Raw genomic sequence first — 14,306 nt, forward strand, 5'->3', positions numbered from 1 at the left:
CCTTGCTTCTTGGAGTTACTTTGAGCGTGATGAGAAGAGGCCTTTATCATGCATCTGGCAATGAGTGTCAGGGTGCCGCCTGGAATGGTTCACACAGATACCAAATCCTATCTTAGTCGTAGTTTAAGACAGCTGCAATAAAATATCAAAGTGGGCTGAATGTAGATTATATATATACCAAAAAGAACACAAAATAGTGAGTAGATGTTTTGGTTTGAAAGTTTAAAATCTGTGTCATTGTAGGACTAGGGAGTTGTGAGTTGAGTCTCAGAGATGGGTTCTCTGTTTGGTTTTTTGGTTAGATCCTTGAGGAGCAGGGCACTGTAGAAAAGCCGAAAATCCAGTAGGCCCGAGGGTTTGTGTCTTCACCTTCTAGAAATGAGTCCCTCTGCATCATGGTGAGGCCAGGCATGGACTTGAATGTATAGAAGCCTCCACTGTGTTACAATATTATTTCTCTCCGTGTTGATAATTTCAAACATTAAATGAGTAGACATTTGAAAAAGAGAACTTTGTTGAGAAATTATCGCATGGACATAAATCATTCACTTGGGATCTAAAATGTGGAGTATCTTTCAGTCTCTTGATTTATTTTCTGTGAGTTTGCATATTTTTATTTGCATGTTGTCCATTGGGAAATGGATTGTTGAAACTGTTGGACCAGTGCCCCGGTAGATATTTACATAGAGGTGTCCTGATGCTCGTTTGACGTAGCAGGTCAAAGTCACCGAATGTTCACACACGCAGGTGCAGCTTCCAGCCTGTCGCCAGGGGGGCTCTGCAGTAGTCAGTTTAAGATGGTGATGCCATGCCAGTGTCTGAAACCTCCCCTGGAAAGTCCGAAAATGGGATAGAAACGTATAAGGAGAAAAATCTGTAGTATGCGCTTTCATTTTGTAGTACAAGAGATACTTGAAAAGGTGAAGAACAGAAGCACAATGGGCTTTTTAGGAATGGCTTACTCTTTTCTACCTTTTGCCTAATAGCTGTGAATGATCCAAATACAGCGCTCCAGCTTTTAGCAGCTGTATGAATCAGCAGAATGGAAGCTACACAATGGTGGTTTAGGTAGACGTGTTCTGGAAAGCGTTGCCTTTTATCCCCACTGCCTTGGACTGTGCCATTTTTGTTGCGTTGGTAGATTTTTATGGAGAAGCACTTGCTTTCTGTTAGGTATTAGGAGAGAGGTAACGAAGATGTCATGTTTCTGCTCTCAAGGATCCTACAGTTTGAATGGAGCGCAGGTGTGCATACAGGCTGTGAAGTCTGTGAGGGGAGAAAGCTTGTTCTACTTTGGGAGACTGGGAAAGAGTCCACTCCCTCGGGTCTACTGGTGTCTTCCCATTAGGTTTCTCTGTCTTCGTCTTAGTTACCTTGATACAAGTTATAGGAAATCCTTGTAAAGCTTATGTCTCGTCACCAAAGGTATTTTATTTTTCTTCTTCATGTTTTTCTCTTTTAGCTAATTACTAATTTTTTGAATATCACTAACTCATTGAATACTGAATATTTTGAGTCTCCATATAGATGTTGGGTTTTGTATGTCTGGTGCTTCCTCTGGAACAAACTTTTTGGCTTGCGGGATGAAATTATAATGCAGAAGTTCACTCAGTGGACCTAGGAGAGCAGCTACTCTAAATAGCTCTTTTTACAAAAGAGAACACCAAGACTCAGATTAAGTGACTTGTGTAACTAGAGACTACTTTCTGGCCAGGCCCGGACTGTATATAACCTGCTGGTAATCCTGGATCTCTGAATGGAAAGCATTTATTTTAGTGGAGAGCAGTGGAGGTAATAATTTTCCTTTGTGCACTCTGTTTATGCTTGTTTTAGAGGCTCAGTTGAGTGCAGTAGATGCCCTGATTGACTCCATGAGCTTGGTAAAGAAAGGTGACAAGGAGGACACCATTGAAGACTTGTTTCCAACCAGCAAAATCCCAAATCCTCAATTTCAGAGATTATTTCAGGTAAGAGAGAAAAGATGAACCAGTCTTTTTTTGTTTTGTTTTGTTTTTTTAAATGAAAGAGAGCTGAGTGAAAAGTTAGTGTAATTGGCCAGTCCCAAACAAGCGTCTTTGTCCTCTGAGAGCTTCAGTTGCATTATTTAATGGAAGTATAATAACCTTCCTCTAAAAAAGAAAAGAATACTCTGAACTGTTAGGAAGAAAGAAAAAAAAAGAAAAAAAAAGTTAGGATACTTGAAAAATTATTTTTCGGGGCACCTGGGTGGCTCAGTTGGTTAACAGTCCTTTGGCTCAGGCTCAGGTCATGATCCCAGGGTCTGGGGATTGAGCCCTGTGGGCTTCCTGCTCAGTAGGGAGTCTGCCTCTCTGTCTAACCCTGCCCCCTGCTTGTGCTCTCAGACATTCTCTCTCTCCCGAATAAATAAATTAAAAATGTTTAAAAAGAAAAGTTCTTTTTCTGGAGGAAGCCTAGTTTTCTTTCTTTCTTTTTTTTTTTTTTAAAGGGAGTTTTTTAATAAAAAGCAGATTCTTCTTTTATGCTTTTTCTAGGAATTCCTCCTCTTGTTTTATATGAATGAGGCTTTGCTTTGTTTTTAATATCCAGATAGTTGGAGAATTTTTGTGAACTGTATAACAGTATTAGAAAAGAAGTTTTTCAGTACCACATCTGTCAAAATTTCATAACTAAAGTTAGTATGGAGGTCAGATCAAAAGGTTATAGTATGAAATTTTTAAAGAGTATCTACAATATAGAAAACTGTAAAATAGGAATTTTTGAGTCTTGACCTGAAGGAGTTGGAAAGTGGAGATTGGATTAAGGGAGCCAGAAGGCTGACAAGAGAGCTGACTTGTGCTAAAACAGGGGAGGGATGGACTGAAGGACTATTCCAGTCCCAGGTGAAGTTGGTGGCAGTAGTATAGGCCTTTCTGAACCCCACAAAGCTGACAGACCTCACACACAGCTTTTTCAGCCATGCTCTTCCCCACAGGGGAGTGGAGGACCTACTCTTGCAGGGTTGGGGAAGGTGAGGGAGAGACCACTGATTATCCCTTTCTACTCCTTTCTCAAAGCATCTTTAACTGTCTCAAGTCTCTATCAGGGCCTATTGTAATTTTAAGGGATCTCCTGCTCAGAAGAAACTGCCTGTTTTTTTGATGCTTACATTTGCTTTAAGTAGTGAATTAAAATCTTTTCTTCTAAAATTAGAGTATAAAGCTTAACATGTACAAGGCTGACTCAGTGACTTCTCCAGTATTCTAAGTATAGTCAAGTATACACTACTTGTATAAACTTCTTTGGTGTTTTTGTCAAGTGGACTTCAAGACCTGAAGCTCTTTGTCATTTGTAGGGAAGGGAGGAGCAGACCACTTGGTGTGGGAAGCTTGCAAAAGTATCTGGTCACTGTAGTGAAAAGTGGAAACGTCTAATCCTTGGCAGGTTTATCTCAGGTGGGTTCTGCCTGCCTCAATATGCGTTTATTTGGGTCGATGGACAGATAACAGGCCATAAGCACAGGTATTTGATACCTTTCAAAGCTGCAGGCACTGGCAACTTTGATTTTTACAGCTTACCAACCTTGCTTTCTTTGTGGAGTTTTTAACATGGTTTATCTGTACAAGGAAGTATTACTACTACAGCATTTATAAATTGAATTCACTTTTCTTTTTTAAAACAAATATTTATTGAGGACTAACATTGTGCCACGAGCTAAAGATAGAGTAAGTTCACTTCTTGAAAGGAGCCCCCCTGCCCCCAGAAGAGTGAGAGGAACGGAGATGCAAAACCAATAGGTTACAACAGTGATGGGTATAAAACACTATGGGGAAAAGGTTCTTACAAGTGGGTAACTGAAGGGAGGCTTCACTGAGGAAGGAAGGGGATGTGTGATGTGACAGCGACATGGCAGGCAGAAGTAGTAGCATGTGCAGAAGCATGGGAACATGGAGGAGGTAGGTGGACTTGGGGACCCCCAGATAGTTGCACTTGGCTGCAGGATAGGCTGTGTGGGGCGATGGTGGGAAGGGTGTCAGGGAAGGTAAGTGGCAGGTAGATCGTGAGGAGCCAGTCCCCTGGGTGTTACCCTGAGGGCAGTGGGAAGTCCCGGCAGGGTTCTGTCAGCAGGTGGGTGACAGATTTGTAGAAATGGGATTTGACCGTGACGTGGAGACGGAGCAGAGACCCCTTAGAAAAGGTGCAGTGGGCCCTGTGAAGGCCTGAATTAAATAGTGACAGGGAGAGCAGAGAGGGAAAATGTGAAGGCAGAGGAACTCGGAATTGGAGAGAACAGGATCTTAGCTTGGATGAAGAAGTGTGGAAGGATGGCCTCCCTGTCAATGACAATGGGGAATACAGAATGAACAGACAGAAAAAGCAGTTTGTGTATTTTTGCAGGGGTTAAATTTGAGCTGTCGGCTATCCCGGTACAGGCACCCAGTGGGAAGTTGGAAGTAGGGGTACAGAGCCCAGGAGAGAATTAGGGACTTGAGAGTCCTCTTCGTTCGTGTAGAAATAGAGGTGAACGAGATCCCCTGGGGATACTATGTTGCATGAGAAGAAAAGAGAATGGAGTCCTGAACACCAATGTATGAGTGAATAATTAGGGATAGACAGAAAAATAAGGGTTGTGAAAGAGACAAAACGAAATGTTCCTGTCACCACCACCACCCCCACCCACAAAAAGTCAGAGAGGTTGAAAGAACTAGGGAGAAGCTGGTGCCTTGGAAAGCACAGGGAGTAAAGCGTGTCCAGAGGGAAAGAACGACAAGTCAGAGGCTGCACACCGGCAAGTGGGGGTGAGCACGTGCTGAGGGCCTTCGCTCACCTTGAGGGCCCTTGCTGACTGAGGGCCGGGGGCAGCGGGGTGGGGGCGTCAGTGGAGTAGGGGCTGGGCACCAGTAGTGGCACAGTCCATTGCTGGGGAAGAAGGCTCCACTGAGGGAGGGAAAGGGAGAGGGGACATGGGAAGCTAACAAGGATGTGGGGTCCAGGAACATTCCCTTTATAAATGAAACATTTCATAGCTGAGAGAAAATGAGCTGGGAGTAAGGGGCAGAAGGATGGAGAGGTTTACCATCAATTTGTTGACAACAGGTTAATTTAATTCTAATTTTGGAAAGTGCTGAAAGATACATTTTAGGGGAAATATACCCTAACACCAGCCTCTTATTAAATCATTGATACAGTGTTGGTAAAATCAACGTCTTGGTAGCTTATAAGCTAACCATGTGGCCTGTGGATTTTTTCCTTTTTCAAATTGTAAAAATCACATGAAGTAAAAACAGTTTGTAAAAGAGAAATAAATTTAAGATTGTAATCTCGCTCCTCTGCTATTAAAAAGTGTTACTTTCTCATATAAATGAATTTGAGGTTTTTTGAATGAATGAATTTGATTAAGTATCTTGCTTAGTTTTATCTAAAACATATCCTTTGAACAAACATGAGTGGTTGATGCTTAAGAACACATCCTGTAGGGTGATGACACTGTTTGAAAGAATTGCCTGGAATTCATACTGAAGATCTGGAATATTGTTCGGTGGGGAGGTTGGGTAGGATATTTGTCCATTGTTTGCCCTAGTTCTTTTCCCAGAAATGTCAGTTGAATATCCCAGAATCTTCCAGAACAGTCTGCTATGTTGGGTATTGGATTACTGCTTACATCTTGAGGGCTTTCTAAGCTTTGTAGATAATTTAATGACCTGAGGGAGAGCACTGTGAATTAAGAATCATGCACAAGAAGGTTGGGGGTAGATTCACAGGGTTTGGGATCACTTTGGTTTCTCCTTTTGCTTCACATTAAACGAGTTGATGTTATTGTTGCTCAAGGGAACGTTGAGTAATTGGGAAAGAGGAAAATGGGAATCAGACTCTGAGACAAATGAATCTACTATGGGCAAGGAAGAGTGTGGTTTGGTGTATTGGGATGAGGGGGTAGCACATGAAAGTTCTAGAGGATGTCAACTTAGACAATATTTACTATTTAAGCTGCAGGTTTTTGTTCTTTAGAATGGATACGTCAGCCTACATTTTCTATAGGGTAGGAAAACAGTGGGGCAGTATGAATCATATACCTTGGAATATTAAACAGTATTTTGAATTATAAGAACTTTTCAACTCTCTAGTTTTGTTTTGTTTTTTCTTTAAAATTACCGATGTTTAAGTCTTTGAAGGTGGGAATAATAGGAGTCTTATTCTCCAACTGAATTTTGGAATGTAGAGCAAAGGAAAGGAAAGATCAGTGAATTGGTAGTTTCATTTTGCTTACGTCCCTGTTACTCCTCCTGTTGCTTACCTTCCTGTATTCCTTTGATAGTATTTGCTTTTCTGGGCAGACGCTAGCATTCACAGCCGGAAAGCAGTATCAGGGACTGAGTATAAGTGGTTTGTCCAGGTCTCCACTCACCAGAGCAGGGCAGAACCAGCCCTAGACTCTATCCCAGCCTTGTTCTTGGGGCTGCTTCCTGACACTTGTGTCAACAAATAGAGTCCTAGGAAAGAATCCTTTATTCCTTCTACCAGTACCTGTTGGCTGCTTATCATTGCCACCCACTGTTTTGGGTACCTGACATTCAGCAGTTAACAAGACAAACAAGATCTCTGCTTTTAAGAAGGGAGGTTAAATAATAAGTGATAAGATGGATAAGATAACTTTAGATAATGATAAATGCTTTCCAAACTATAAAACAGGGGGACAGGAAATAGCTGGGCGGCAGGATGGGAGTAGAGGGGCTCCTTCATAGAGTGTCAGGTTGAGCCTCTCTGAGGAGGCGATATTTGAGCAGAGAATAGAAGGATGAAAAAGGGCCAACTCCATGGAGATCTAAGGGAAGCCCTATGAGGCAGAGGGAGCGATAAACATAGGCCCCAAAGGCTGGGTCGCACTGGCATGGGGGTGAAGCAGGAAGAGCCTGGCCTAGTTGGGGTGTGAGAGGGAGGGAGGAGGGAGGCAGATGAGGGAGGCGCTGCGGTGTGTGTCACTTCTTCAGGTGTGGGAAGGGCTTGGTTTAAGACAGCTTCGGCTTCACAGAATGGTGGAAATGGATTCAGGGAGACCCGTTAGAAGGTGATCGCGGTGGATCCCACGAGAGGAGATGGTCCCCAGACAAGAGTGATGGGAGAGCACATGGACAGAAGTGGATCGACCGATGAAGAAGAGACCAAACTCAGCACTCTGGGAGGATTTGGGACAGACCAGTATTCTGTCTCTCCCACAGACTTCCTCCTGGGACTCACTGAGCTTGGCAGCTCCGCCTGAGCCCCGTTTCACCCCCAACACATCGTCGTCTAAGATTATGCAAGGGAGAAAGCAGTCTGCTGAGGGGAGCTAGAAGGATTAGACACTTCTGGAATGATGGTTCTTAGGGAGACTCGCCTATCGTCTAGGTGGGAGAAACAGCAGCCTCTTTCTGTAAGATGAGCCTTTTCTCTAAGAGGCCTCCAGCTGATGGCGCTGCCAGGCTCAGAGCTGGTGTCCTGCTAACCCGGGTGCTTCCAAGGCCACGTCTTTGTTCCCTGTTACACGTGGTAGGAATCCTGTAGCTCTCACAAACTAAACATGCAGGAGCTCTGATCAAAAATTGCAGTGAAGTCATGTATGATGTCTACATCTGCGTTTCAAAACCCTTCTTCCTTTTCCACAGTGTCTGCTACACAGAGCTTTACATCCCCGGGAGCCTCTGCCCCCAATTCAGCAGCATATTTTGAATATGCTGGACCCCCCCACTGAGGTGGCAGCTCAATGTGAAATTCCGCTCTCTAAAATAAAGACTGTTTTCCCACTGACTGAAGCCATCAAGAAAAAGGATCAAGTGACTGCTCAGGACATTTTCCAAGACAAGTAAGTACTCGATGTAGTTGCACTTAACACTGGAGCATGTGAGACTGGGCAGGTCTTAGAGGACCTCTAGAATTAAGGGTTGCCTATGGGTCTGTACTTGAAGGAGGAAACCTTTTGATGTTTGACCCTTGCATTGAAAGTAGACATTTCTCTTATCTGTCCGTTGTAGATCTATTACCCTTACAAATTCACCTGGAATTTCTTTTCTTTCTTTTTTTTTTCTATCTGGAATTTAGAGCTGTCTTCTAGGTTGTTGATATTTTGATCAGCATCACAGTCTGGGTGATTTATGTTTAATGGGAAGGCTAAACAGTTTTTGAACATCGAAGACTAACCTTTACTGTTTTTAAAGTAGGGTGCTGGGAATGAGAGGACAGGAGTCAAGGTCATAAGGTTTTTCAGTTGGGAGGCTGGCATCCGAGAATAGCAGTGAGACTTTTGGAGGAAAAGTGGAAGGGAGGATGCAAACCTAGCTCTTCTTTAGCTATGCTCATACCGTATCAGTGATGTACCTGGGTATGCCAGGAGGAAGGGATTTGTAGTTTAAGGACTGCAAAATGCTTTTCCTATGGTCAAGCTTTGAAGTAGCTGAGTAAAGTTTTTTCCCTCATCAGATTCTGTTCACAGTCTGTGTCAGTTTCCATTCAAACCAAAACAAAAACTATAAGAAGTTATGGTTGATGATCCAGAATCATTTGGGTGTATAACATTGATTTTTGCCAGGTGTGGGCTCAGTTATTAGTGACTTTTCTCCCCAAATCAAAATGATCTATTCATTTCTTTAGGTTACATTCTAAGAGTCAGTTATAGACCATAATTTTTTTTCCCTTTTTTTCTTTGATTTCTTTCCCACACATGTATCTTTATTGACAAACTAAAGCATATTGTTTGTAAATACCCCATTGGAAGAGTACTGAATAATTTTCAGAAACCATCACAGGATTCTGTAAATTATTAAGTTATTGAAATCCTTTCCAAGTCGAATAGAAAGCTGTGCGTCTTCTGTGACTCTTTATAGAGGTTAATACCCCAGGCCTTGTCGGAACTGAAAATAAAAAATCATGGCATTGGTGTATTCTATCATATGTGTTCCTAACACATCCTGGAGAGGTATTTCTTTCTCTTTACACAGGAAGACTGTCACTAAAAATCCACTTTCCTTCTCCTCTCCTCATCTAGTGTATCCCTCTGGATTGGGATTTTAAAACAGCTCTGTGTACTTTCTGCCCGAGACAGGTTTGCTGTGGTTTCACTGCAGTCGAGTGGCTGTTCTCTCTGTGTGTATTAAAGCTCCAGTTCATGATCTTGATTACCTTCTGGTGTTGTGGGAGAGAAATGGGCCTTTTTTCCCTCCTCTCGTTGATTAAAATGTAAATTAGCTGGTTAAAAAACACACCACGAAGGCCCGGAAGACTGTTGTTCTGTGATTTGATCCCTGCAGTGATTACACCTTCAGCTCTGTTCCTCCTGCTCAGTGTTTGAGGAACCCAGAGCGCGCGGCCTCTGGTGCTCTCCTCCCATAGTGGTTTGTGACAGGGCCAAGTTATCGGCTGGGGGCCTGGGAATTATCTCGCTCGCACACACCTACTCACACGCCTGTTCTCAGCCCTTTCTTCTCAGAAATCTTCCAGGTTTTTTAGAACTGCAGAAATGACTCATTTAACAAATATTTATTGAGTCGTTCCTGTATTTATGAAGAATGACTCAGTCCTTTCTGCAAGGTTCTTAAACCCCTCAATTTTAATGATGCGGCTTCAGTCAGCTTTAGAGGTGGTCTCCCTACCAGGGAAAAATTGCTAACAACAGCTGTGTTTTTGTGTCTACTCAGCCCCTCCATTTTCATGGTACATAGTTCCATTGTAGAGGTGAGGGGCTAAGATTGGAGAGTGGGCAAATGTCTGTGAGGAGGTGTCAGGCCAAGACAGGAGTCCTGACTGGGAATCACCAGTTTTTATTCCAGCTTTGACACTCTCGATCTGATTTTGGTTAATTTACCTTTACGAGAGTTTCTCTACGTAAAAACAGCCTCATCTCGAGATATTTTAACCATGAAATTACAGATACTGAAGCTGTTTGAACTATTTGAAAGGAAGGCAGGAGTCAGAACCCAAAGCGGTAATAGTATCATTATCCAATAAAACATCAAATATTTGAGAAGATCTAGTACTCATGCTGGACCTATTGAAGCCTGAGTGTTAGGTGTGATTTCATTCATTTCAAGAAGGTAAGAGCACCATCTGACAATGTAGTCCCAAAATGTACTTTTACCCCTACCATATGAAAGCATTGCTTCTCTCAGTGTTGCTGCACACCCTTGAAACGATAATGGCTCTTGGATAGAGAACTCGAATGTGAGAATTATGACATTGGAGGTCTAATCCTGTTTGTGCACCTGACTCCTATGTGATCTTGATTTCTTTTTGTCTCTGTGCAGATACAGTCTAAACTTTTCTCCTCTTTTCAAGTCCCCTAACATCCTCCCCCACATACCCTCAGCGACCAGCCTCACCTGGTTACTGGTATAGACCTCAGACTCCAGAGTCTGACAGTGTGAGTTGGTCCCCTCGCTCTGCAGTGTGACTGTTGGTGCAAGCTGCTTGTCCGCTCTAAGCCTCAGTTTCCACCTGGGTAAATAGGGTTGCTGGGAATAGTTCTCATGGAGTTGTCGTGAGGGTTAATTGAGTAATATATGCTGTTGACTACTGGAGGGCTAGAACCCAATACAGTGCCTAACACATAGAAAGCATAAATGTTGGTGAGGAAACGATTTACAAAATCTTTGTCATGTCCCTGGCATGTTCGAGATGACTCTGATGGTGATAACAATGTCATAAGGAAGATAGAGGCCCGTAGGTGGAATGCGTCAGTTCTCTGACCCATTTCCTCTAAAAATATACCTGTGCTGCGTCTGCCTTCACTTACTTTTTTCCTTGTTTCTTTTTTTTTTTTAAAGATTTTATTTATTTGAATGAGACAGTGAATGTGCATACAAGTGGGGGAAAGGGACAGAGAGGGAGCAGCAGACTCTCCACTGAGCAGGGAGCCGAATGTGAGGCTCAGCTCCGGGACGCTTGGATCATAACCTGAGCTGAAGGCAGACCCTTAACCAACTGAGCCACCCAGGCGCCCCTATTTCCTTCTTTCAGGTCTCAGTGGAAGGGTGTGCCTTGTCATATCCAAAATCCGTCCTTCTCACCTGTGTCCTGGGATGTCATCTTCTGTCTCATCTGATGCCTTAGTCCACTAATGATTTCCTCCCTCATTCTGTATTTTCATCTTCTCCCTCTGACCAACTCCTTTGCCTCCACACATTGGGATTGTATTTCTTTCCTCTAAGTCAAAATACAATCATGCCCTCAGTTTTCTCCCTCTGATTGCTGCCTGTCACCGTCTTCTTTCCTTCTATAAGGTAGGCATATTGGAAGAAAAGTCTGCACTGCTGCTTTTCCCAGCCATTTCCCTGCACTCTGTCTTCCATAAGACACTAACTGTGAAGTTTCCTTCAGCCTGGCGGTCCTTTCCTGACCTCCTAGTAGCACTTGACATTGTCAGCTATTTTCCTCCTTGGGACTCCTATATCTTCCTTAACTTTAACTTCTCCAGAATTTTCCTTCTAAACCTCTGCAGTTTCCTCTAAGATGCCTCTGGGGTTGGCAACCCCCCAACCCCCCACCCCGCCCCATCTTAAGTGTTGATGTTCTGTCCTGTAGGACTCCTCCTCAGAAAGAGCTGACATATATTGGACACAGGTGTGTGCACTGTAAACGTGCCTTACCTGTGTGGACCGTCTTGGCCGTCTTAGGGAGTAGATTCTTTTGTTAACTCCCTCTTAAAACTGAGGACACTGAGGCTTCGAGAAGATAAGAAACTTGCCTAAGATCACAGTAGGTTAAATACTGGGAGAAAGGGTTTACATGCAGTCTGACTCCAGAGCTTACCTTCCCAACCATTATGCCATGTTGCCTTAGCAATGCATGTCCCAGGACCTTTTGTTATTTCACATACAGGTTTTCAAAAACTACTGAGTATCTGTCTATTCTAATATACTTTCATCCTAGGCTCTGGACATCGGAAGTGTCTGTAGATCCCTCGAGTTCAGTGTGTCCAGAAATGACTTCATCATCGTCTGTCTCCTTCCATGCTCCCTTCAAACCCTCTTCATGCTTTATTCTGTGTTTCAGTGAATGACGCTTAATTTTCAGGGAGTCAATACCTTTCCTTTACTTTCCATGTCTAATTGGTGTACCAAGCTGTGTTAGCTTTACCTCAAACCTCCTCCTTTGCTTCCGGTTAGTATAGTTGCTAATACCATTGATTTTGCAATCAAGTAGAGTTGGATCCAAATTGAAGCATTTCCCTTCAATGGTGATAAAAATTGACAAGTTGCTCTGCGCTATTTGAGGTAACAAATAGGTACCTTTCAGAGCCCTACGGGAGAGTGGCTTAGAGTACAGGATTCTTTGTGGGCCCTCTTACTAACTGTGCTTTAGACGAAGTCAGGCACTTTTGGACCTTGGTTTGTTCATTTGTAAAAGGTCAGTAATGAGAGCTAACTCTTTATAAGGTTGTTGCGAAGTTTAACTGAGGTATTTTAAATATGCTTGGTGTAGTGACTAGCCTGTGGTTAATGTTTAAAAAAAAAAGTTAGCTCTTATTAGCTTCCCCCACTGCCATTGCCCTTCTACAGGCCTCAGTTTAGCCTGCTTTACTGAGATAAAACCTGAACTGATTTCCATTTCAGGTCTTACCTATTTCCAATCCATCGTGCGACCTGAGTGATTTTTTTTTTTTTTAAACAAATCTCATCACATCAACACAGTGATTCTTAAATCTTTGTGTGTATGTGTGTGCATATGATGGACCCTTTCAATTATCTGATCAAAACTGTGAACCCTCTGCTGGAGTGGAGGGGGTGGTGGGAGGGGTGGGGCGGCTGGGTGATGGACATTGGGGAGGGTATGTGTTGTGGCAAGTGCTGTGTATTATGTAAGACTGATGAATTACAGACCTGTACCCCTGAAACAAATAATACATTATATGTTAATAACAAACAACTGTGAACCCTCTCTCCCAGGAAAATGACCTAATATACTAAATTTTGCATATAATTTCAGGTGATTCACGTATTCCTTGTCACTATCTTTGGACCCCTGATTAAAAACCTTTGCTTTAGTGGCTTTCCATTAGCATTGCCTTAAGATCAAACTCCGTTACACAAATGAGAAAACCTAGTAAGCGGCAAGAAAAGAAGTACTTATTCATAGTCTAGCTCCCTAGAGATCCACTTTCTTTCCTTGCAGTTTCTGTGTCCATGATTTAAATACAGCAGTCCCCCCTTATCCACGGGGGGATATGTTACAAGACCCCCAGAAGATGCCTGAAACCATGTATGGTACTGAACCCTATCCTTGCTAAGTTTTCTTCCTATATATGTATTACATAATTACAATAAAGTTTAAGTTATAACTTAGGCACAGCAAGAGATCAACAGCAATCATAATCAAAGAAAACAGTTATAATAATATACTGTAATAAAGGTTCTGTGAATGTGGTCCCTCTTGACTCCTCTTTCCTGTGATGCTGTGAGATGATAAAATGCCTGCATGAGATGAAGTGAGGTGAATGATGTAGGTAGGCATTGTGACGTAGCCTGAGGCCACTGTTGACCTTTGGACCATAAGTCATAAGGAGGATCATCTGCTTTCACACTGTAGTTGACTGCGGGTAACCGAAACGGTAGAGCAAGACCATGGATAAGGGGGGACTGCTGTTATTTCCCATCCTCCTTTCTCAGTGCTTCCCAGCCTGCCTCTCATGCCCCCCAGCCCAGTACAGCAACTAGCCGTCCTCTTAGAGGGACTTGCTGCTTACCACAGTAGTTTGTTAATTGCGTGTTTGTATCTTTATCTCTTTTATTTGGCTGAATTTCCTGAAAGTGTTGGTTGGGCATTACGTTTTGCACATTTACAATCTGGAGCCTAGTATAGTGGCCAGCACATAGTAACTATTAGGTAAATGTCTGGCCAATAGATGAATTACAGAATGTATACATACTTATAAAAGACAATAATAAAATGAGAAAGAATAGTAAATTGTCCATGGTTCTGACATCCAGTTGCAGCAGCTGTTGACTTTTGTATGTCTGCTAGGGTCTTGCGTGGATAATTTCTACCTTCCTGGAGCTCGGCTTCTTTAGATAATTTTAGGATGAGTGTCATTGCCCTTTCCCACTAGAGAGAGACATTATTCATTTAATATATGTTAAATTCCTAATAATGCTGTTAAATGGTTCAGTCTTGAGAACATTAACCATATTCAAATTTTCACTACTTTCTGCTTACTGCCTTTACCTACCCAGTCCTGGAGGATTGGTATATAGGTCTCTTTGTCCTTCCATCACTAGAACCATATTTTGGAAGGTGTAAGAAATTCTTCATGCAATTCAGCCTTGTGTTCTCACAGAACTTAGCGTAGAGCTTTTATATATTTAATGCTTCTTAACAGCGCT

The 14,306-nt window shown here is 42.7% G+C and overlaps 1 protein-coding gene across 1 annotated transcript in view; it reads left to right on the forward strand.

Moving 5' to 3' along the window:
- The window catches only part of XRCC5 (X-ray repair cross complementing 5), an 88,954-nt gene that overhangs the window by 31,571 nt on the left and 43,077 nt on the right, over positions 1 to 14,306 (forward strand). The window contains exons 13-14 of the mRNA XM_032847459.1: positions 1,834 to 1,967; positions 7,602 to 7,798. Of these exons, the coding sequence (XP_032703350.1) occupies positions 1,834 to 1,967; positions 7,602 to 7,798 (331 nt within the window). The remainder of the gene's footprint in view (positions 1 to 1,833; positions 1,968 to 7,601; positions 7,799 to 14,306) is intronic.

The sequence above is a fragment of the Lontra canadensis genome, unplaced genomic scaffold (assembly GCF_010015895.1).
Source record: "Lontra canadensis isolate GAN:19392208 unplaced genomic scaffold, GSC_riverotter_1.0 scaffold188, whole genome shotgun sequence".
Lineage (NCBI taxonomy): Eukaryota > Metazoa > Chordata > Mammalia > Carnivora > Mustelidae > Lontra > Lontra canadensis.